General features: G+C 38.0%; 1 protein-coding gene across 1 annotated transcript in view; it reads left to right on the top strand.

The window, feature by feature from the left end:
• The window catches only part of OXCT1 (3-oxoacid CoA-transferase 1), a 115,263-nt gene that overhangs the window by 42,239 nt on the left and 51,651 nt on the right, over positions 1-21,373 (top strand). Inside the window, exons 6-11 of the mRNA XM_081826068.1 lie at positions 7,761-7,868; positions 9,118-9,232; positions 11,646-11,740; positions 13,391-13,439; positions 19,394-19,466; positions 20,075-20,150. Of these exons, the coding sequence (XP_081682194.1) occupies positions 7,761-7,868; positions 9,118-9,232; positions 11,646-11,740; positions 13,391-13,439; positions 19,394-19,466; positions 20,075-20,150 (516 nt within the window). The remainder of the gene's footprint in view (positions 1-7,760; positions 7,869-9,117; positions 9,233-11,645; positions 11,741-13,390; positions 13,440-19,393; positions 19,467-20,074; positions 20,151-21,373) is intronic.

Below are 21,373 nucleotides of genomic sequence, written 5' to 3'. Positions count from 1 at the left end.
AGGAAAATTTTTCTGGCATTTTTTTGGGTGTTTCTGTCACATGTAGTCTTTGTGCTGGTGCTTAGGTAAACCCTTTTATATTTCCACTTCAAAAAAATTATTAGGCCAGGTATTATTTTACAATATTTGTTCCCTGCTGAATTTCATTCAGTTAATATTGGCCCATTTTATTTTCCTAACCAGTAGAGACCAGATGGTAGTATTTTTTTTTTTTTTAAGATTTTATTTATTTGTCAGAGAGAGAGAGAGAGCATAAGCTGGGGGAGCACCAGAGGGAGAGAGAGAAGCAGGCTCTCCACTGAGCAGGGAGCCTGATGTGGGGCTTGATCCCAGGACCCTGGGGTCATGACCTGAGCCGAAGGCAGACACTTAACCGACTGAGACACCCAGGGGTCCCCAGATGGTAGTATTTCTGTCTTAATAGTGTCAGCTCTTTTTTTCTGGCCTTGTATCGTTCTCCAATTTAATAAATGCACTGTTTAATTTTTACCCATTTTGTTCCACAGATGATCTAAAGTAGCTTACAAGACACAGAATATATACAAAACAACATTTAAAAGTAGGGCTATACGAAGAAAGAAAAGCAATAGTAGGGCTTTAAAATGGAGCTGGAATTAGACTGAAAAATCATACTGTCATGGCAAACATGAGTGAGTACAAGATGTCAAGTAAAAATGAAAGTACTCACATAGTTGATAGTACATATCATATAAAGGAAACTAATGATCAGATCAAGTGAAGTACAATTATTCTTGCTATTAAAACTAGACAGAATTTTATCGTGGCACCCTGTTATAATTGCATGAAAGAACTCATTTGATTGTAAGAAGGAGAAACTGACTCTTTATAACAATGGTATAAAGATACTGGTTTTCTCCAGGGGCAGGCTCTTCTTGGAACATTAAAAGGATGTTTGGACTCCTGGAATATTGTTTTTGTCACTTGAACTTTTGCTAAATACTTGGGAGGTCATGAGCCTGAGATTGTCTTCTCTGACAGAGATGGAAATGTATCTGTTCATAATTGCCCATTGCACGCAGACCCTTTCCTCTGAACCACAGTGGACTCAGAATGTGTTCCCTGTCTTCATTTAAGGCCTTGATAAAGATGTTGAACAGGATAGGACCAAAGACCTTACCCCACTAGAGTGGGCTTCTCTTCTAATCTGGGGTCCAGCTGAGGCTGGAGAGTAGGGGGGGTGTTTATGGACCAAACTTCGAAATCTCATGAAGGATTTTATAGATCAGGAAACTCCTTTGTGTGTAGCTTTCATCGGATTTGTAAAGAACTACACATTTCCCCCCAAAGGTTACAAAGCACAGCATTGGAGACTTCTAAGGATTGTCAAGCCATCAAGTACTTCTGTGATTCTTCAAGTACTTACCTACCTGTTTGCTACCTATCATAGCAGACTCCCTGTCCGTTTCCTTCATTGCTATATCTAGTAGGTGCTTAATTTGTATTTGTTGATTTTAAGTGAATGTATCCAAGGCACATTTCCCTGCTAAGTCTGTACAGCTCTTCCATGAGGAACTTGGTCAGGTTTTTTGTGAAATCACATACTGCTTTTCTCCGGGCCTGCCAGTGTGCTAGCCTGATCTGCAGATCAGTGCGGTCCATGCTGCATGGTGTGGTCTGGGGGAAACTTGTACTGGTGCCTCACAATATTCTTTTCTCTGTTCCATGACCTTACAAACTATCTGTTTAATAATCCCTTTTAGAATACTGTTGTGAACCGAGCCCCTATTTTGAAAAGGAGTCTATTTCCCTCTCTTCATCTGCCGACATCGCTACCATTTTTCACTTGATTATAATTCTGTGACCATATTATCAGGCTCTTTAGGAATCCTCGGATATCAGGGGCGCCTAGGTGGCTCAGTCGGTTAAGCGTCTGCCTTAGGCTCAGGTCATGATCCCATGGTCCTGGGATCTAGCCCCACATCGGGTTCCCTGCTCAACAGAGAGCTTGCTTCTCCCTCTGCCGCTCCCCCTGCTTGTGCTCTCTATCTCTCCATCAGATAAATAAATAAAATCTTTAAGAAGAAAAAAAAAAGAATCCTGGTATATCATTTTGTCTATGGCCTAGTATTAGAGAATCTCTCTCTTCTTGGAATTCAGTTTCTCCTTAACCATATTAGTACTGTCCTTTCCTTCTTGCTGATGGGGAAGTCAGGAGCAAGATGGAGTCGAACTGCTGTACTTGTTTCTGTCATCTGTGTCAAGCAGTGCTGATTACCATTTCCGAATTCTCCATCAGCAACAGCAAAATCACCCCAGAAACCACTCTTTCATCATCTGTAGCATTTTGTATATGACTCCTCTCATTCCAATTTTGTGCCTTTTGGCACACCTCTGAAGGTTTCATGTGACTCGCATTTTGTCCTAGATCATCCGTGTCTGTCTTTTGTGTGAGCCCTTGTGAGATACGCAGAACCACATAGTTACCCATGTTATCACCTCTTACACTTTTCTTTATGTGCTCTTCTGTTCATTGTCAAGGTGGTCCGTTCTCCTATTGTCAGAATGGGGGTTTTGAAAGTCTCTTAAGTTTGTCATTTAGAGTTTCTGACCACTTGATCCTGCTTCTTTTTTTCTCAACTTTTTGAAATCTGCTCTTCTTCAAAGACCAGGATACATTTCTTTGTATGTCCAGGATTCAGTTCCTGGTCTAGTACAAATTCCAGTTTTACATTGTCACTTTCTCTCAGGGTTTCCATCATTTCTACTTTACCAAGCTTATCCTTATTGGTTAGAGGTCCAGAATCATGATTTCTCTCACGTTTTCCTTCTGAAATATAGAACTTGTCAGAAGGCAATATAGAATTTATCAGAGGAATATGATGAACAGAAGATATTCAGATAATTAGTGCCTCTCATGATATGACTATCTTATTTCTCAGAAATGTTGACATTCTATTAAAAGTATGTCCTCTACATCTTTAGTTTGGTGAGCACTCATTATATGGCCATTAGTGTGATGTTCTTCCTCCTTTTGAACTCACACTAGATGTAGTTCACCACATTTCATCACTAGGTCTGTGGCTTCCCGGGCACGTGCATATTTTTCTTGAGATAGCATGTTCTTCTGTCAGCTTGTTTTCACTGAACATTGTAGAATATCTCAGGTTTCAGTAATGACTGTGCACTCATATTTACCCCTGTTGTTAAGGTTCCAAATTCTTTAATAGCCACTCATCTTTTCAGTCTTTGCACTTTTATGTATAGACATCTAAGACCATATATAATTTGTTCCAGGCCCTTTTAGCTTCCATGCCATTGTATCTTTTATTTTTGTACTAATCATATCATCCCTAGCATGAAGCTTAATACAATATGCACCTTCTTGCTCCTTTGGAAATTTTCCCCCCCCTTTTTTGGATTCTCAGGAAGGATACCCTGCATGCTGACCTCCCTTTTGCTCCACATTTTCTCTTCATCTTACCATCCAGAGCACCTCTGCATCTAATTTGTAATGTTTTCTGTTATTGCTCATGCTTCCCTCTTCCATTTTTCTGGTCTTCCACAGCTTTTCCTAATTTGGGGTCAGTGTTTTTCATGATTCCAGACATTATTGCTTGTTGTTGTTTTTTTTATTTTTTGGCAAAAGAATTACATTCTTCCTAACCTGTTTTGAACGTTAAAATGACTCAGGAAAGAACCCTGCCGTGTGATTCCTCCCCTTGCTCTCAAAACAGGCCTCATCTTGTGTCACAGTGAGGTTGGCAGGGTTGGGCCCATTTTTTTGTGGCGATCACGGATTCAGGTTGTCACTAAAACAAAATTAAAAAAATAAGAAAGTTATTGCCTTGCAGCTCCTCCGTTCCCTTACCTGAGATATAAATACTGTTTGCCAAGTAAAAACAAAAGCATTGTCGCCCAAGGATTAATTCTTATCCTTCTCTGAGCTTTAAAATAAAACTTTTCGGAATGATAAACTAAAAAGGGTACAGGGCAGAGAAAGCCTTTTTAAAACAAAGTTCAAATCAATAATAATTAACATTTCCTAGCCTCTATTTTCCTGCTAATGACTGAAGACAAGTACTAATTAGAGATGCCTCAAGTGTCTGGGTTTCTAGATGAACCAGATGGTGCTACATAGCAACTGTGCCTGGTGCCCCGGGAAGACTCTGGGTTGTTCTTCGCTACCTGTCCTCCATCTTGCTCTTGTCTGAGGACATTTAAATCTGCTCACTGCTTTGCCCTGAGACTGTTTCTTTGTAAAGAAACAGTTACTTTGTAACAGTAAGGCCGCTGTTAGAGGCCTTAGGCGGGGAGATATAGATTGCAGTGATGGGGAATCCCTTGCCTCCCTCTAACTCATTCTCAGATGAATGCAGGCATGCATCTCTACCCACTGTTTCCCACTTCTGATTTCAGGAGGCACATTTCTGCCATGGTTAGTGAGTGCTCTTGTGAGCTTTTATTTTTACTTTTTTCTTAACAAGCTCATTTTACTCCTCTTTTTCTTTTCAGATTTCCTTTAGCTCTTATGTTATCGCCTGATCTCACTAGACTGTTCCCGCCCCCCCCCCACGTTGGTTCCTCCTTACTGTTCTTTCTCCAAATCACACAAGACCAGCAGAGAAGGCTTCAGTCCCTTCAGTAGCTTGCATTAAGATAGTTCTGCCTCTCCGGTTTTTTTAAACTCTTTTCACAGATTGTCTGAAAACATATGTTTTCTTCTTTCGGTTTGTACTTCAAATATTTTCTTCCTTTGCTATTAACTCTGCTAACCGACTCTGAGAAAGCTTTGATTTTTGTATAGAAGTTTTCAATACTGTTGAGTGTTGATGTTTGGACAAATGCTGCACATGTGTTTTCTACAATAGGAAAATCACTTCTATCAGGATGACAAAGCACAGAACTGACTACATTTAACCAGATTCTTGCTTTCTGTCAGAGTTCTTTTGTCAGGACACATTCTGTCACCCTATTTGTCGTGAAATCATGATGTCATTGCCCTCGATAAAGAAACTTTGTCTTAATTTGGTGTTTTGGGGCAAAACTTTATTTTTTTGGAATCAGAAGACAATAGTGATTGGTTACCATCAGCATTTCTGGTTTAAGTGAGAAGTATTACTATTTTTTTTTCCTTTTCCATTACGTTTCTTGTCCTTGCTGAAGGGCAAAGGCAAGGAGACTGATTAGGAAGCTGCTGTAGTAATTCAAGCAAGAGATATGAGGGCCTGGACTTTTGGAACAGCATCAGGAGAATAATTCGTATTATCTTTAAAAAGTGTAGGCAAAAGAGTTTCCTTAATTCATTTCATAATGTCGTAAGCACTGTTAGAGTTTACAAACCGCAGTTTTTCTTTGAGTTCCTGTTTGCTTTTTAACATGTCCTTTGGTACATGTCTAACTAATTAAGGAATTTATGACATCCTCCACTTAATGTATTCCCCAGTTTGGGAACCTCCTTACTTTGCGTCTGCTGCATCTTAAAAAAAAAAAAAATTCTGTAGGTTTTTCACCCCTTGATTATAGAAGTGAAATGAAAGAAAAATAACTTGTACTGTTACCCAGAGGCAATAATTATTAGCATTTCCTTGTATTTCCTTTCAGGTTTTTTGTAGGTGTAGAGATAATTGTGCCAAAGAACATATCTGTAAATATTTATTTGTACAAAAATCTTTCATTTTTATGAAACATTAAATTATGATGTGTCATAAGTATGGAAACTAAAGTATTGATCCATCATGTGGATGTACCATATATATTTTACCATTAGCCTATTGTGGACGACTTAGGTTGTTTCCAACTCATTATTATTTTACCAAATGCTGTGGCCAATATTTTCGTGAATAATAAGTCTTCATATAAATCCTCAGGATAATGGGTTAATGTATAAACAAGTTTTTGAAGTCCAGAGCCTCTTTGAAGGCTTGAATTAAATACGTATAAAAATATGAATGAACTCTGATGGCTAAAATTCCAGCTATTTGAAGAAGTAGTGATAATGCCTAGCTGCTCCGCATTTCCTATATCCACCTCCTCTTTCCCTGGTCACCACCCTGAGTTGGAAATACCAGAGCATAGAGAGGCCTTAGGGGGGTAGATACAGATTACAGTGATGAGGAATCCCTTGCCTCCCTCTAACTCATTCTCAGATGAATGCAGGTATGCATCTCTACCCACTATTTCAGCTTGGATCCCCACATGTTTACTGACTCTTACTTGGAATTTTTGTTTGATTTTGGTTAAGATCCTTCTAATTATCGGGGTGCCTGGGTGGCTCAGTCGTTAAGCGTCTGCCTTCGGCTCAGGTCATGGTCCCAGGGTCCTGGGATCGAGCCCCGCATCGGGCTCCCTGCTCCTCGGGAAGCCTGCTTCTCCCTCTCCCACTCCCCCTGCTTGTGTTCCCTCTCTCACTGTGTCTCTCTCTGTCAAATAAATAAAATCTTTAAAAAAAAAAAAAGAACCCTCTAATTATCATTGAAGATAGCTTTTATCTACCACATTCTTTTTTTTTTTTTTCCAGCTATGTGGGAGCAGTGCAAAATAACTAAAATGACTCTTGTAACCCCTGGTATTCTTTCATTGGAGGAGTATGGTATGGGCATACAGGGTAAAATAGCATAAAAAGTGCAACTTGACCTCGAAACTTCTGGAGAGTTCAGTTATTAGTTTAGTAGGCATGTGCAACTCACCTTGCACAAGTTAGTTCATTTAAGCAAATAGTTCTTTGCTTTGGGTATGGTATATATTGAACTGAGCACCCACCAGTCTTCAAGATAATAGTTTTTCTTGGTACCAGAAAGATAATTCTTTGACCCCAACAGCATTAACCTTAGTTTTTCTTGATCATTGTTATTCTGAGGGTCTTTTTATATTGATATAAAAATGCTATGTTGTCTTTTTTTAATGAATTACAAAAGAGCAGACTAACTTGGAGCATTTCATACTGCTGTAAAATGCCCTTTTGCTCTGTGAATGACTTTAATTCTAATTACATTGAGTATTCTAGTTATTAGTTGATATTGCCTTTTTGAATTTCCATATTGAAATTAAGATCTGTCTTTAAGTAAAATTATTTCAGCAACTGCAGTTCTGTCACAATCCTAGGAAGCTAATAACAGAAATAATTAATAATTGTTACAAATAGCATTTGTATCTGTATTTAAAAAGCTCTTCAATTGACCAAGCAAGATGTTGTTACAGATTTTTGTCTTTGATATGATAAATCTCCCATTAATTTTGAAAATCAGGGCTTAAGGGATGTGCTTTCAAATTTTGAGCTGCAGTTTGTGAAAGTTCAAGCAGCTGTACTGAGAAACCATTTGACAGATTTGTAACTGAGACTCTTTTAGGCAAAGACTAAGTTTTGGAGATTTATATTCTGTATTTTATGAAGAAATTTGAATTTCTTCTTTTTTTGTGGGTCTAAAAGTATGTGTGTGTAATATATTCTGTCTCTCTTTGATATATATACGTGTATGTGTGTGGGTATATGTATTATTTTTTTTAAGATCCATTTATTTATTTTAGAGAGGGAGGGGGAGAGAGAAGAGAGAGAATCCCAGACTCCCTGCTGAATGTGGAGCCAGACTCTGGGCTCGATCTCACAACCTAGAGATCACAACCTGAGCCGAAATAAAGAGTTGGTTGCTAAACCAACTGAGCCACCCAGGCACCCTTATATGTATTTTTTTACACTGTATATATAATCTAAATTGGAGGTAACAATGCATATACTTCACTTTTTTAAAAATAAAAAATGTTCAGTTTAAGCTCTACTTAAATTTTTTTTTCTTTTTGCCTAGGTTGAAGAAATTGTGGATATTGGATCATTTGCCCCAGAAGATATCCATATTCCTAAGATTTATGTACATCGCCTTATAAAGGGAGAAAAATATGAGAAAAGAATTGAGGTAATTGACTTAGCTTCTTTGTTAGTATTTATAAACCTGATTATCAGAGATATGTGCCCCTGGGGCTATTCCAGATGATAAGGAATTAGAGCTGAATGGAAAGTTTGCTTTGGATCTTAGTAGGAGCTTCTCATGTGTCCATCCTAAGGGGACATGATCGTCTGTGTTATTGTCTAGTCCAACAGTGACTTGTGTTTACCAAGTGTATATCACCAAGTTATGTGATTCTCTGAGCTGTGTCTTCAGGCTTCTGTAACTATCCTAATTTATAATGCATAGTTTTGACTGGCTGTCCTAGGGTAGAGAAGGTTTTAGCCCTGTTGGACTTAGTGTTTGATTATTCAGAAGTGTCTTTCTTGAAGTTGCTTTGCACTTTATAAAGTCCAGAATGTCATTCCCATTAGCACCAGGCTCTGGGCAGCTGGTAGATATGAGATCATGGCAAGGAGTAGGTACCAGGAGCAGTGGAAGTATTCTAAGGCTACTGAGAGCATAAAGAATGTTCAGCTGGGCCAGAATTGATATCAAGATTCACAGCTGTGTAGGGAGCAGCAACAGAATAGACATCCAGTAGGAGATACTGGGCAATCAGAGATACCATCAGCCATGTGTCAAACAGAGAGATTTTGCAATCTAATACTAATGTTAGGGGGCTAGGGAGAAAGGACGTGGGACATTTGCAAATAGAAACCAGAGTCTATGTCAAGGAGATTTAGTAATGGAAATAGTTTCCTGGCTGGTTTCTGGATATTTTTATGATTCCCGTGATGCACTTGTAGCAAAACCAGTCCAAACTCTGCAGGTGGAAATATGCAATTCACAGTAGCAACACCTGGTAAAAGCATTCTGACAGCCCTGCAAAAACAGAGTCCCAGGGTCTGTTCCTTTTCTTGGTTCTGGTTCAGTCCTTGAGCACCTGAGAATTCAATTGCAGAAGTCTTAATAAAAGTAATAGTAGTAGCAGTCAGTGTGACAGTAACAGAGGGATTATTTGCTTCAAAAAACAGAACAAGTATATCTTCTTCTTCAAACAAATCTGACCTCTTTCACTTTCTAAAAAATTATTTCTGTCATCAAATACCACCGATGTTATTCTTTAAAAAAGAACTCTCTGTTGTATTATAGATTTGCCTCATAGTAGTAATGGGAGAGACTTAACATTTTTTTCTGGTGAAATTTTATATTTCAGCAGTAATAAAATTCAAGGTATACTTCAACCATGAATAATTTATTTCTGTTTATTTTAAAGCGTTTATCGGTCCGAAAAGAGGAAGATGTAAAAACCAAATCCAGTAAACCTGGAGATAATGTAAGGGAACGTATCATCAAGCGGGCAGCTCTTGAATTTGAGGATGGCATGTATGGTATCCTTTATCTTTCTGGGGCTGGGCAGAGACATAGTCCTCCCTTTTTCTATATTCATCAGGCTGCTAGGCCTCCTGCATAGTGATTCTTTTCCAGTTCACTTTAACTTTTAAAGCAATGGATCAATTTTTTAAAAATGTGGCATATAACCTAAAGATATCGAGGTATATGAAATTGGAATTATAATCTGTTTGCCTTCTTGAAACAAAATGGCAACCAAAATTTGCTTAGCTATTTTCTGTTATACAATGGATTTCTAATATACAGTTTGGCATTTTGCTAAAGGTTATTGGGAAAAGAGATTACCCAAGATGAGGGTTTCAAATCTCAGAAGTACTAGTTATAACAGTGCTATTTACTTTCTCTATGTTCTGACATTTGCATACTCATTGAAACATAAGATCCAACTTCTTAACAACCCCTCTTGCCTTTGACAAGGATCCCATGAGTGTACTTTTATGTCTAATGCTTTGTAAGGGTATTCAATGAATGATTCAAATTTTGCTTTAGATACTTTGTCAAAAAAAAAAAAGGTAGATTGAGATAATTTAGTACCATTACTATTCAGTTTTCGAATGTGTTTAACAGTGAGTCTCTTTGCCATTTTGTTGATTTTCAGTACATCAAACATTGAACTATACAATAACAAATACTGCGTATAAATACAAATAGTGTTTGATAAAATAAATATTTGTTGAGTGGTAAATACACTAAAGCCATACTTAAAGTTCCTAAAGGAGGATCTAGAAACATGTCAAGGGTCAACATTCTGCGAGCTTCCCCCGTCCATAAATATCATCTTTCAGACTGATACTGACTTGGGAAACTCCCTTTTTCTACTTTATTTTTACCTCCACCACCTCGTTTTTCTTTGTTTTCCAATTTATACGTTGTGTTATGGAGAGAATTCACATGGTGGAGGGGAATATAATGGTACCTCCTCTTCAGCTCCTATATCAGCAAGATAGAGCATCAACCAGTTAACCTAGCAGGTGAAAGCTAGGTCCTGTGTTTTCTTCTGACCTCCAGTCAATTGTTTTCCCACTGACATTTAAACACTGACTATATGATACCACTAATTTTAGTTAGTAATGGCTTCTAGGTGTTCTTATTCGCTGTTATTGTATTGCCTATGAAAAATATTTGCAAGTTCATATAAATGGTCTCTCCATACTACCCACTTTTTTCAACCCAGAGTACACAGACTTCTTTATCCCTGGCATTTGACCCACTAAAAAGCATTAAAGAACTGAAAAAATTATAGAATATGGTGAAAGAATTCAGGTATGAAGCTTGTCATTGGGGTTCCCTTATCTGAAAAAACTTGCTCATAATGAAATTAATATTTCAGTGTGATCTGTACATCACTGTGAGAAACAAAGTACCAACTACACTACACTAGATTGTGATTTGGTAAGAAACGAACCAAGTATTGTCAGAGCTTCTTAGAGTTAACATGTCTACAAGCAGTGTTTTGGTTCATTGAATCGTCTTGCCAGCCTTCATAGTCTGTAATATTGCATCACATACAAACCTTATTTTTTCTGGCTCTGATTCATAAAGATCTCACTGTTCCTGGAATCTCATCAGAGTGCCATCATTCTTTGCTCTAATTCTGGCCAGTCCTGCAGCGTGTGGTGGTAGTGGACAGTATGGACAGCAGTTCCAGGTGGTGTGGGTGTCTCTGATTTGATCAGCCTGTTTGTGTTGGGAGACAAGATTAAATCTACACCATTACAGACAAATCAGGACCCAGTTTTGATCATTTGAGGAAGAAGAGTCAAACTCTCAGCTCTTCAATGCTTTAGCTTAGCTACTTTTTATATAGTCTCAATTATATTCACTGAAACTTAGTCACCTCCTCCTTCTTCTTTGTATCTTGAAGAATTCAGTTACCAATGAATGTTATCCCAGTGACCCAAAGGAATCATTATGGTTTTAGACAGACAAATTTGGTATTGTCAGAAAACTTTCTTTTTAATTTAAAAATGATACCCCTTTTTGAGAATATTAAGTCATTGTTATATTTTGGAGTTTTGAATAGTGAAAATTACTTTTAAACAAAGGTCAAGGCATGTTTAATAATATGTCAGTCACAATAAGTCCTAATCTACCAGTTCAAATTTGCTAAGCGCATTAATGAAAATAAAATATGTCTTACAATAAAAATGACCTCTGAAGCCACCACTTTGATATCTTTATAGGAAAGCACATTAATGTTATTGAAATTAGAGATTTTGTTTTAAAGAGATTACAAAATAGTGCCTGGAGAGTGAGGAGAGAATGTATTCAGTGATTACATTCAGAGCAAGTGCCCTTAAAGTTCAGAAGTTCAGATTTATATATGTGGCAGATTTATGGCATAATCTTTTTACCTTTTATATAGTGGACCTTAACATCTTTTTTCCCCAGCTAATTTGGGCATAGGAATCCCACTTCTGGCCAGCAACTTTATCAGCCCAAATATCACAGTTCATCTGCAAAGTGAAAATGGAATCCTGGGTTTGGTAAGACAGATTAATGTTTTATTTATCCAGTCTTGGTGGAAAACGAGATAGTCCATCTAGTGAAATCTTCTATGAGTTGTTAAAGTTCCCAGCCTTATTTTTAAGGTAGTTTCCTGACTATCTGAGCTTTCTGTTTGTCCTGTGTCAGCTTGTCAGTGTCTATCTCCCCTCGTGTACCTGCTTCAGAGAGACCTCACAGTGTCCTGTTTAGATAACTTTAATTTTTGTGTGGTTGGACAAGATAATGAAGGTCATAAAAAATTCTGTATTTAAATAATGATCAATAAGACTCTGAATGAGAAACTGAAAAGTAAGGTTTTTACTTGAGGAACAGGGACATTTTTTGATTAATTCAAAAAAATTCTTCTTAGCTAATTCTCATTTTGAGGCCATGTTGTTCAAAAGGGAAGAATTTTTCTCTTCCTCAAGATTAACCTTCCAGATGAGCTCAACATTCTCACAGAATTTGGATATACTTTTAATTCAATACTATAATAATAAGAAATACTTTTGTTTTCTGGATGACATTTTTAATGTAATATTAACTATGGCAGAGATTATTTATAGTTTGGCCAATTTATAAGATTTCTAACCTTCTGTTGTTCTCAGTAGATCTTAACTGTTAATGCAATAAAAATTGTATATATGGAAAGTGTATATCTCGTCTTTAAGACATAAATAGTGATCATGAGCATATAGTTGATACTGATTGAGGCAGTAATCATGACCATCTTCAGAAGCACAAAACTGATATGAGTCTGGATAAAAGATTCATATTGCAGTCAAAGACTCCCATATCTTAAAAATGTGATTATTTATAGAGTGATCAATTCCCTCATTTAGGAGACAAGGGAAATGAGTTGATGTATATTATCCATGGTCAGTGTTTAAAGGGAAAATTTACATAGTCCTAAAACGTTAGTTGCCACTTCAGTTTATTTAAACGATACATTATTTGGTCCCTCTTTTTGAAAGCATGTTAGAATTTCCCAGCTCAGATTTCCTCACTCTTGATTCTGTCTTATTGCCTCCCCGACTCCTTTTTCCATTTCCTCCTGTTTTGTTTACTATATGTTATGTTATGAAACTACTCACCCCATTCAAGTAATGTAGAGATGCCTTATAAAAATACATACAACATTAAAAAGCAAAACTGGGAGTAACCAGGCAAAGAGAAAATAAGGGCATCAAAACTTAGGTGTTGTGAGAGATAAGGATAGGACTCCAAATTCGAGCCTTTAGATGCTGCATACCAAAAAGATGAAACTTTGCCTCTGCATCCTTCTGGTCAAATAAGGCAGCCATTTTGTTTGTAGTCACTGATACCACCAGGAAGATTTATGAGTAACATTGACTGCATAGTACGTACTAAATAATTAACTTTTTGTTTTATTTGACCTATATTTCTAATAATGTAACATTTCTTTCAAACTTTGGTAATTTTTAAGAAATAGTTTTTATCACAGTTATTAGTATAGGAAAGACTAATCAATATGAGCAACAGCCATGAAAATACTGGAATTATTTTTAAAAGGTTCATCTCAAGTCTTTTGATAGTAATTTCCTAGGGTTCTTAGAGAAGTTGTTTTTGTTATGATTTTAATATGTTATTCAGTGAGAAACTTACTAATTCAGTGTGTGCTTTGACAGGGTCCATATCCACTACAGAATGAAGTTGATGCAGATCTAATCAATGCAGGTAAACTCCCTCATTACATGTTTTTCCAGTGTTTTCCTTTGCTGTTAATTTAGTTCTTTGCCAAATAAGAGAAAGGAGTTGGGTGTGATTTCTTTGTCTTTTCCTGGAGAGTGCTCCAATTGTGTTTTTCACTGAGGAGGGGGGAGAGAAGCCTTCCCAGTCTCTTCTTTGCCTGGCTTGCTCTTCAGAGATCATCTCTTACTTAGGGAAGACTCAAATAATGGAGAAATTGCAGGTGGGGCTACATATAATGGCAAGAGCTTTGGTGGGTCAATCAGTCAGGGTCCAGGCTATACATAGAGAGCACTCCCCAAATGGGGTAATGAGAATTAAAGGAAAGGACAATTTACAAGGGTATGACTAAGATTGAGGGAAACCAGGAAAGGATGGTGAAGCACCACAGGGAGTTATTGTCACCCTGAGACCTTAAGGGACAGCAGTGGGAGAGGGCCACCTAATAGGGTCTATGGCCTTTGGTAGAGGAATGCAGCCATCTTACAGAAACCTGGACGAGGGGTGGGGGTCTTCTCTACTGGATCTTCTTCTTGTGCCTTCCATTGGCCAATCCCAGGTTGAAATATGTCTGCCTTCTTGTGATGTGAAGGATGACAAGTGGATCCATAGAGGCAAAAAGAAAAGATCTGGCACACAGGGGTTTTTGTTCTGAGCAATACTTACTGTCCCCTAGTCATCATTGGAATAGAAGAGCATATCCTTCAGAGGTTCAAGATTATTTAGAGTTGTACTCTGCCACTAAGTACAACCCAGTGATGTGAGTAATAGAGATTTTTGAACTGTCACTCTAGCCTGTCTTCTTCATTCCCACATTTATATGCTTTGCCTTTTATTATTAAGCCTTTTATTTGACTGTGACATACAGTTGCATGTAGTAGTAGCCTAGAGGAGAAAAAACCAAGCCAGACCCTTTGGCCATTGTGACTGCCCATGCTTTTTGGGGCTGAAGGTTATCCTTACATTGAGGCTGCTCATAAGAAGCTAATTTTTATACTCTAGCATGTTTTCTTTACCCTCTTTTACTCTTGAATTCACTCTACCCCCACAAAAGTATTATTCGTACTTCACATTCAAAAATAGTACATGAAAATCTCAGAAGAGCAGCAATATTAGCTGAACATAAAGGCCAGCTGCCAAGTAGAATTGATGTTTGAAACTTAGAATTTTTGGAAGTAAAACCGCTTCTGGTTGAATAGTTGAATTAGCTAACACGACTCAACCCTGAAAGGCCCACTGTGATAAAGCAATGACATTTAACTAAGGCTGTAATTTAATTGTACTGTACCCTTTAGCAATAGCTCATTGGTCTGTGAAAATATTTGCTGCTTGGTTTGATTAATTTATGATGTTAGTGAGTTACTTGCAAAATGAATAACTCCGTTTTCCAAATTTTAGGCCTGAGTTCATAGAACCCACTTTCCTTGGAAAAGTAGTTAATCTTTTCAGTGATTATTGGACAGTAGGCATTTCTGATTCCATGAGCTTAAAAGTAACTCAATTGTAATGAAGCCACTAGTTTTATATTTTAACTCCTGAAATACCATGCATAGTCTTAGATTGCTTTGTAAAACAATAATTCATTGCTTTTGGGAAACCAAGCTGCAAATCACCTTATTAATATTTTAACTCTTTCATCCAAGTTCTGCTTAGGATTTGTGTTACTTTTGATTTTGGAGCTGTCTAAATTAGGGAGGAAATACTTCAAGCTAAAGAGCCCAGAATATATATTGGTGGTCTCCTCAACTCCCCAAATTTGGAAGTTACCTGGAAGATCAGCCCCTTGCTTGTATTAATTTGAAAGGATTTTTTTAATTAAAGAATTTATTTATTTATTTATTTATTTATTTATTTATCAGAGAGAGTGAGCGAGTGAGAGAGAGTGCACAAGCAGGGGGAGTGGCAGGCAGAGGGAGAAGCAGTCTCCCCCCCCGAGCAAGGAGCCTGATGCAGGACTTGATCCCAGGACCTTGAGATCGTGACCTGAGCTGAAGGCAGACACTTAACTGACTGAGGCACCCAGGTGTCCCTGAAAGGATTTTTATAGAAATCCCTTGGAATAAATACAAAGAGTTCTATTTCTGGGTATAATCAGTGTATTAAAATTTTAAAATAACACAACTATTTCTAGGGATCCCTTCTAAATAATCTCAAGGTTATGAAAAAATGAATTACCACCTTACAGCACTATTTGGTTTGCAGCATACTTTTTCATACTTATATACCATTTGAGCCTCACGTGAAAACTTATTGTACAGATTGGGAAACTGAGGCCCAGAATAGTGATGTGATGTCCCCAGGATCCCATTGCTAGGACTGGACTCACACATAGTCTCCTGGCCTTTTCCTCTACACATTGCACTATACCCACTGCTAACCTAAGTTTTACAAAGGGGCAGAAGGCTGTGCTTACAGCAACATTTCAGAGGTCCTGTTAAGAGTTGCAGTATTCTGATGCAATTGTGAAATTTCCAGTGAGTCTCACATTTCAGCTTTCATATTAATGTACATTTTGCATTCTTCTCTATTTCTTTTAGGATTTATTTATTTATTTATTTGAGACACAGAGATAGAGAGAGAGAGATCATGAGCAGGGGGAGAGGCAGAAGGAGAGGGAGAAGTAGGCTCCCCGCTGAGCCAGGAGCCCGACATGGGGCTCGATCTCAGGACCCTGGGATCATGACCTGAGCTGAAGGCAGACACTTAACCATCTGTCTTCTCTATTTCTTAATTGTGTTTTCTTTTAATATACAGTGTTTTAAATGACTTACCTTTGATTAAAACTGCTTTAGAATGAACCACCATGTTAACCTCATGTCTTATAAATATCCCTGGCCCCTGCCATGTGCCTCTAGGGCACTGGTTCTCAGTAAGCAAGTGGGGATATTCGACAATGTCTGGAGACATTTTTGATTGCCAGTGTTATCATCAGGGAGTAGGTAGAGGTCAGGGATGCTGTCAGTTATTCTACAATAACTGAAACAGGCCCCCTTCAAAGAGTTATCCAGCTCCAAATGTCAATAATGCCTTCTCTGGAGGCCCTTGTGCCACAGATGAAGGATCACAGGCCTGCAGACTAAGGTACAAATAGTATAGCATTCAAGATCTATCTGATAGTTGCACCTGCCCTTTCCAGCTTCATCTTCCACTACACCCTTCAAGGACTCCCCTGTCCACCCATCCTGCACTACTGGATCTGTTCTGATCGTGACTCATGCCTTCCTTCCTCCATGCCTTTGCTCTTCCTGTGCCTATCAGAGTTTTGGTTCTGTCCCCTTCTTTTTGCATCCCCATCTCCTTATCAGTAATTTACTATTAAAATGTGTTATACCCGTTCTTCAAGCCCCAGTTCATTTGATCTTCTGTGGTTCAAAAATGCCCCTCTTTTGAACCTATAACACATCTAGTGTCTCTCATTTTGCCTTGTAATTAACTATTCATGTGTATTTATCTCTCTAGCTGAATAGTATATTCCTTTTGCTTAGGGCAGTGGTTCTCGAAGTGTGGTACAGCATCAGCATCACCATCACCAGGGACTAATTAGAAATAGAGATTCTCAGGCCCCATCACAAGCCTACTGAATTACAAACTCTGGGAGTTTAGCTCAGAGATCTACCCTCCATGTAATTCTGATGGGTGTTAAAGTTGGAGAACCATTAGTTTAGGGCATCTGTGTTTGGTTTGTAACACTATTTAAGGCACAAAGCAGCCATTTACTTGATATTGAGTAAACGAGATGCTAAATCATGAGCCAAAGGCCTCAGTAACTATGAAATTGAAGAACTGTGTTTGCCCAAATATCATGAAAGGATCTAGACACAGAGAAGAACTGGAGGAAACAGAAATTAATCAGGAATAGTCAAATAAGAAAGTTCTTTTTCATTAAGATATTGATTGTATGTTGATTACAGTTATTTTGTGACCAAATTTGGACATTGTATTTGAAAACATGGATTCAACTTCAGGACATCTATTTTTATTTAGATATTGGATATTTAAAAATACTGACAACTAACTTGGCTTCCAGAGAATGTAATTTATAACATGCCAGAATGTATTAGCAGGTGCCTGACAATAACTATTTTTTATGAGCGTTGTTTTCTGGGCTCTTAAATAAAACTATGCTCCATAAATCATATCGGTTGAGCCAAAGCCTCGCACTGATCTCCAGGTTTCCTGTGAGCGGTAAATAATGCTTTCTATGTACTGTCAGCTGGTGGAGATTGCCCTTTAGAAGTCATTGTGATTTAGCACCTGCAGAACAAAGAATTGAGATTTTTATGTTTCTCTGCTTTTTTGTCCTACACATTCTTGGTCCTTGCATATCCACCTCACAGGAATGGTGAGGAACCAAATCTGCTGGATATGGAAGTTGCATTAGGATCAAGTTTAGTTGTATTTCACCTGTCCTGAAACCTAGAGCTCCCAGGCTGGCTGTATAACTCCACCATATAAGCCAGTTGCTGGGTCCTGTAGCATTTATCCCTAGAGGGGCGATGGCATTGTCTCTTTTATAAAGTTGGTTTGGAGTGAGGAATAATAAACATGACAGTAATAAAAGCTGGTGTTTATGGAGTCCTTTCTCTGTGCCAGGTGCTGTAGTAAGGACTTTGCATGCATTATCCAAATCTTATGTGCTTCCTAAAAGCCCCTACTGACCACACCAGAAAGTATTTTCCAAACCTTTCATCTTTATAGTACTTCGGAAGATGTGAAAATGTTTCCCCTGTCTAGAATCAAACTCCCTTGGGGAATAAATATTTCAGCTTGATAAAAATAGCCTCTTTCTCTCTACTTGAGCTCAAATGGAGAGGGATGTCATTAGAGAATTTAGCTTTCAGGCAAGGCTTGGGAAGCTGTGAGGGTACAGCTGCGTTGCACACCTGGGCATGATCTGACCACTCTGGTCCAGCTTTTCTCGGTCCAGCCCTCGAATCATAACTTCTCTTCCCCTTCTTTTTGACGGCTTTATTACACTTGGATAAGCATGTGGTGTTCTCATACAGTAGAGTTCTGTTTGGCAAAGTGGCATGTGAGCGCTTTTCTGGTTAAGACCAGAAGCTTCCTCCTGGGCACTGGACAAACAGGAAATGGATCACAAAAAGAAAACAGCTGAAGTATATGAGGCAGGTGATACGATTGGTTGTGTGGGGACTGGATGACCTTGAAGATCCTTTCCAGCTGTGAACTTTGATTATGAAGTATAAGTGTTGGAAGAGGTCTTTCCAAGAGGACCTCTTGGAAGTTACCATTAAATATGTGAGCCAGCATTAGGATGCTATTTCCTGATCTCATCAAAGTCCTATGAGTTTTAACAGAAACAGGAGCAAGAAAGGAAATATGAGGCTGAGAGAGATTAAAAGAAGAGATTCAGGCCTAATGATATTAAGGAATTAGGGGGCACCTCACTTTCGAGATCATTTCTTGATTTTTAAGAAACATCTGAGGAGTATCTTCTGTGTCATTTCCTTCAAAGTTGTGTTTCTTCATGCTTATTCCACAATCTCTTTGCTCCAGTGACTTACAGTAGCACTGGATTCTGACAGGTGCATCCCAGGGACACCTTTTCCCTCACTCTCATCAGCATTTTGCAGGGGCTTGTGGAGGGAGTGGGGCTGGGGAGAGGTGGGAATGGTTAGAGGCGACAGGGGGTGCTTTGTAGAGAATTTCAAAAACAATAATAAAATTAAAAGTTGGTCTGCTTTCTGCTGTCACCGTGCAGGGGCAAATCTGAACAGTGCCACTGACTAAATACTCCTCCTCATAGGGCAACAGTTCCCACTGTGTCTCCCACAGCCCCATTGCCACAGCAGTTTGGTTAAAGGGGCCTCAGTTCTTTAGGAAGCAGAGAAGGTATAGACCTCTCTCTGCGTGATTTCCACTCTTAGAAATCTAATAGCTTTTTCTTTCCTTTGTTTCCTTTCTTGTGTATGTGTGTTTAGGCAAGGAAACAGTTACTGTTCTTCCAGGAGCCTCTTATTTCTCCAGCGATGAATCATTTGCGATGATTAGAGGGTATGTAACAACGGAACCCCTCATGTTTCACATGGCATGGAATGAACTGAGTCATCCCCTGAACATGTTAGCAAGGCTCCGAAACGTAGCCACGTCTCCCAGCCAGAAAATGGTCATGGGCTCATTCAGCTGCACCAGGATAGGAAATTATTCACATTGAATGTTGGGAATTGGAACATTGAACTCACTGTTATTAAAAGAACCCCCCAAATGGAATATATATCTATGTGCTGAGAATATTGAAGTAAACATTTTTAAAGTTCTTTCTGAGGATCCTCACATTTTCTACAAAACTGTGTTTTCATTTTCTAGCTAGTGTTTGCCTTCAAATCAAGCCACATTCCCCCTCACCAAAGGAAACAAAGTCACTGTGTACACCTGTTTTTAATTTGTTTTTGGAGACAATATAAGCTATACTTTTTTTCAAGAACTCTTAATGGTTATTTCTCTACTTCAGCTTGAGCTGATTGATTTGGAAAATCGGGTGTTGGGTGGGAGAAAGCAAATTTATTTTGGAGGGTATAGAATTATTTTAATTGCTGGCAATTTCAAGCAAATGGGACATAAAGCTTGTGAAGTTTGCTTTATATTTCCTTTTTCTCTCTCAGGGGGCATGTCAATCTAACAATGCTAGGAGCAATGCAGGTTTCCAAATATGGTGACCTGGCTAACTGGATGATACCTGTAAGTAGACATTTTTCTTCTAATTTATGCTTGGGTCACCATAATTATTTTTTAAGCAAAATCTTGTTGAATTGCTATGAGAGCACTATATAATTATTATAAAAATAAGGAAATATTTTAATAATATTTAATATTTTAGTCAAATTTTGTTAGAACAGCTACTGAGAACTATTTGACTTTGCCTGTTTACTGTGTAGTTGGAACTAAAAAGGTAGGGTCAGGACCAAAACATAATTTTCCATGAGGAACAGAGAACTGGGGAAGATTATAAATAAATGGGTTAATTCTGATAAAAATAAGAAATACCAATGTTTGTTATAGCTCTTTTTATAACTAGAAAGAACAGTTAACAAGTTCATTAATTTTATGTTGATGCTATATTTTCTTATTCATGGTGATTAAAAACCTCTCTTGATTGGTTGGTCATGTGACCTCATCTGTAATCAATCACATTGTCTTCTGTTATAGAGTACAAAACTTGTGATGTTTAAACATGCTTGTGAAATGCAAACAGTTTTCACTTACTAATGGCCTAAATCAAGGAAAAACCACTTAGAATCAGCTTTGGAAAAAGGACTGCAATCAGTTGACTTAATTTATGAGTGTGGTTTGTTACATTCCAGGTTGTTGCTTTTTGATATGTATATGGAAACAAATAATGCATGTCCATGATTATGAGCTCATTTTGGCTGGTAGCTCAGGTTACTCTTTCTGTGTGTATACCTAAGGATTTCTGTGTGTTTTTCTGTATCGTCAGCTATAAGGAGTTTAAGCAACTGATGCTGGTGTTCTATGATTTGAAAGTTTTTCTGAAATCGCTTAGATTATTTTCTCTGGTAATTTTTTGAGGAAGGTGAATTAATATAGTTGATGACAGTGTTAGAGAGCTCTTTTGATCTAATAAACCATGAAATATTATTTTAAAGTTTGAATAATTATTAAATTATTAATAATTTAATTGGTTCTCAAACTTGGTTGCATATTAGAATCACCTGACAGTTTTAAAAAAATATTGACGCCTGGGTCCCACTCCCAGAGTTTTCCAATTTAATTAATGTGGGATGTAGCCTAGGCACTGAGTGTTTTATTTTATTATTTTTTATTTATTTATTTGATAGAGAGAGAGAGAATGCACAAGCAGGGGGAGCTGCAGGCAGAGGGAGAAGCAGGCTCCCCTCTTGAGCAGGGATCCCGATGCGGGACTTGATCCCAGGACCCCGGGA

This window comes from Leptonychotes weddellii, chromosome 7 (assembly GCF_054177405.1).
Source record: "Leptonychotes weddellii isolate Sample4059 chromosome 7, ASM5417740v2, whole genome shotgun sequence".
Lineage (NCBI taxonomy): Eukaryota > Metazoa > Chordata > Mammalia > Carnivora > Phocidae > Leptonychotes > Leptonychotes weddellii.
The sequence above is the reverse complement of the archived record's forward strand: the minus strand, read 5'-3'. Positions and strand labels throughout refer to the sequence as shown.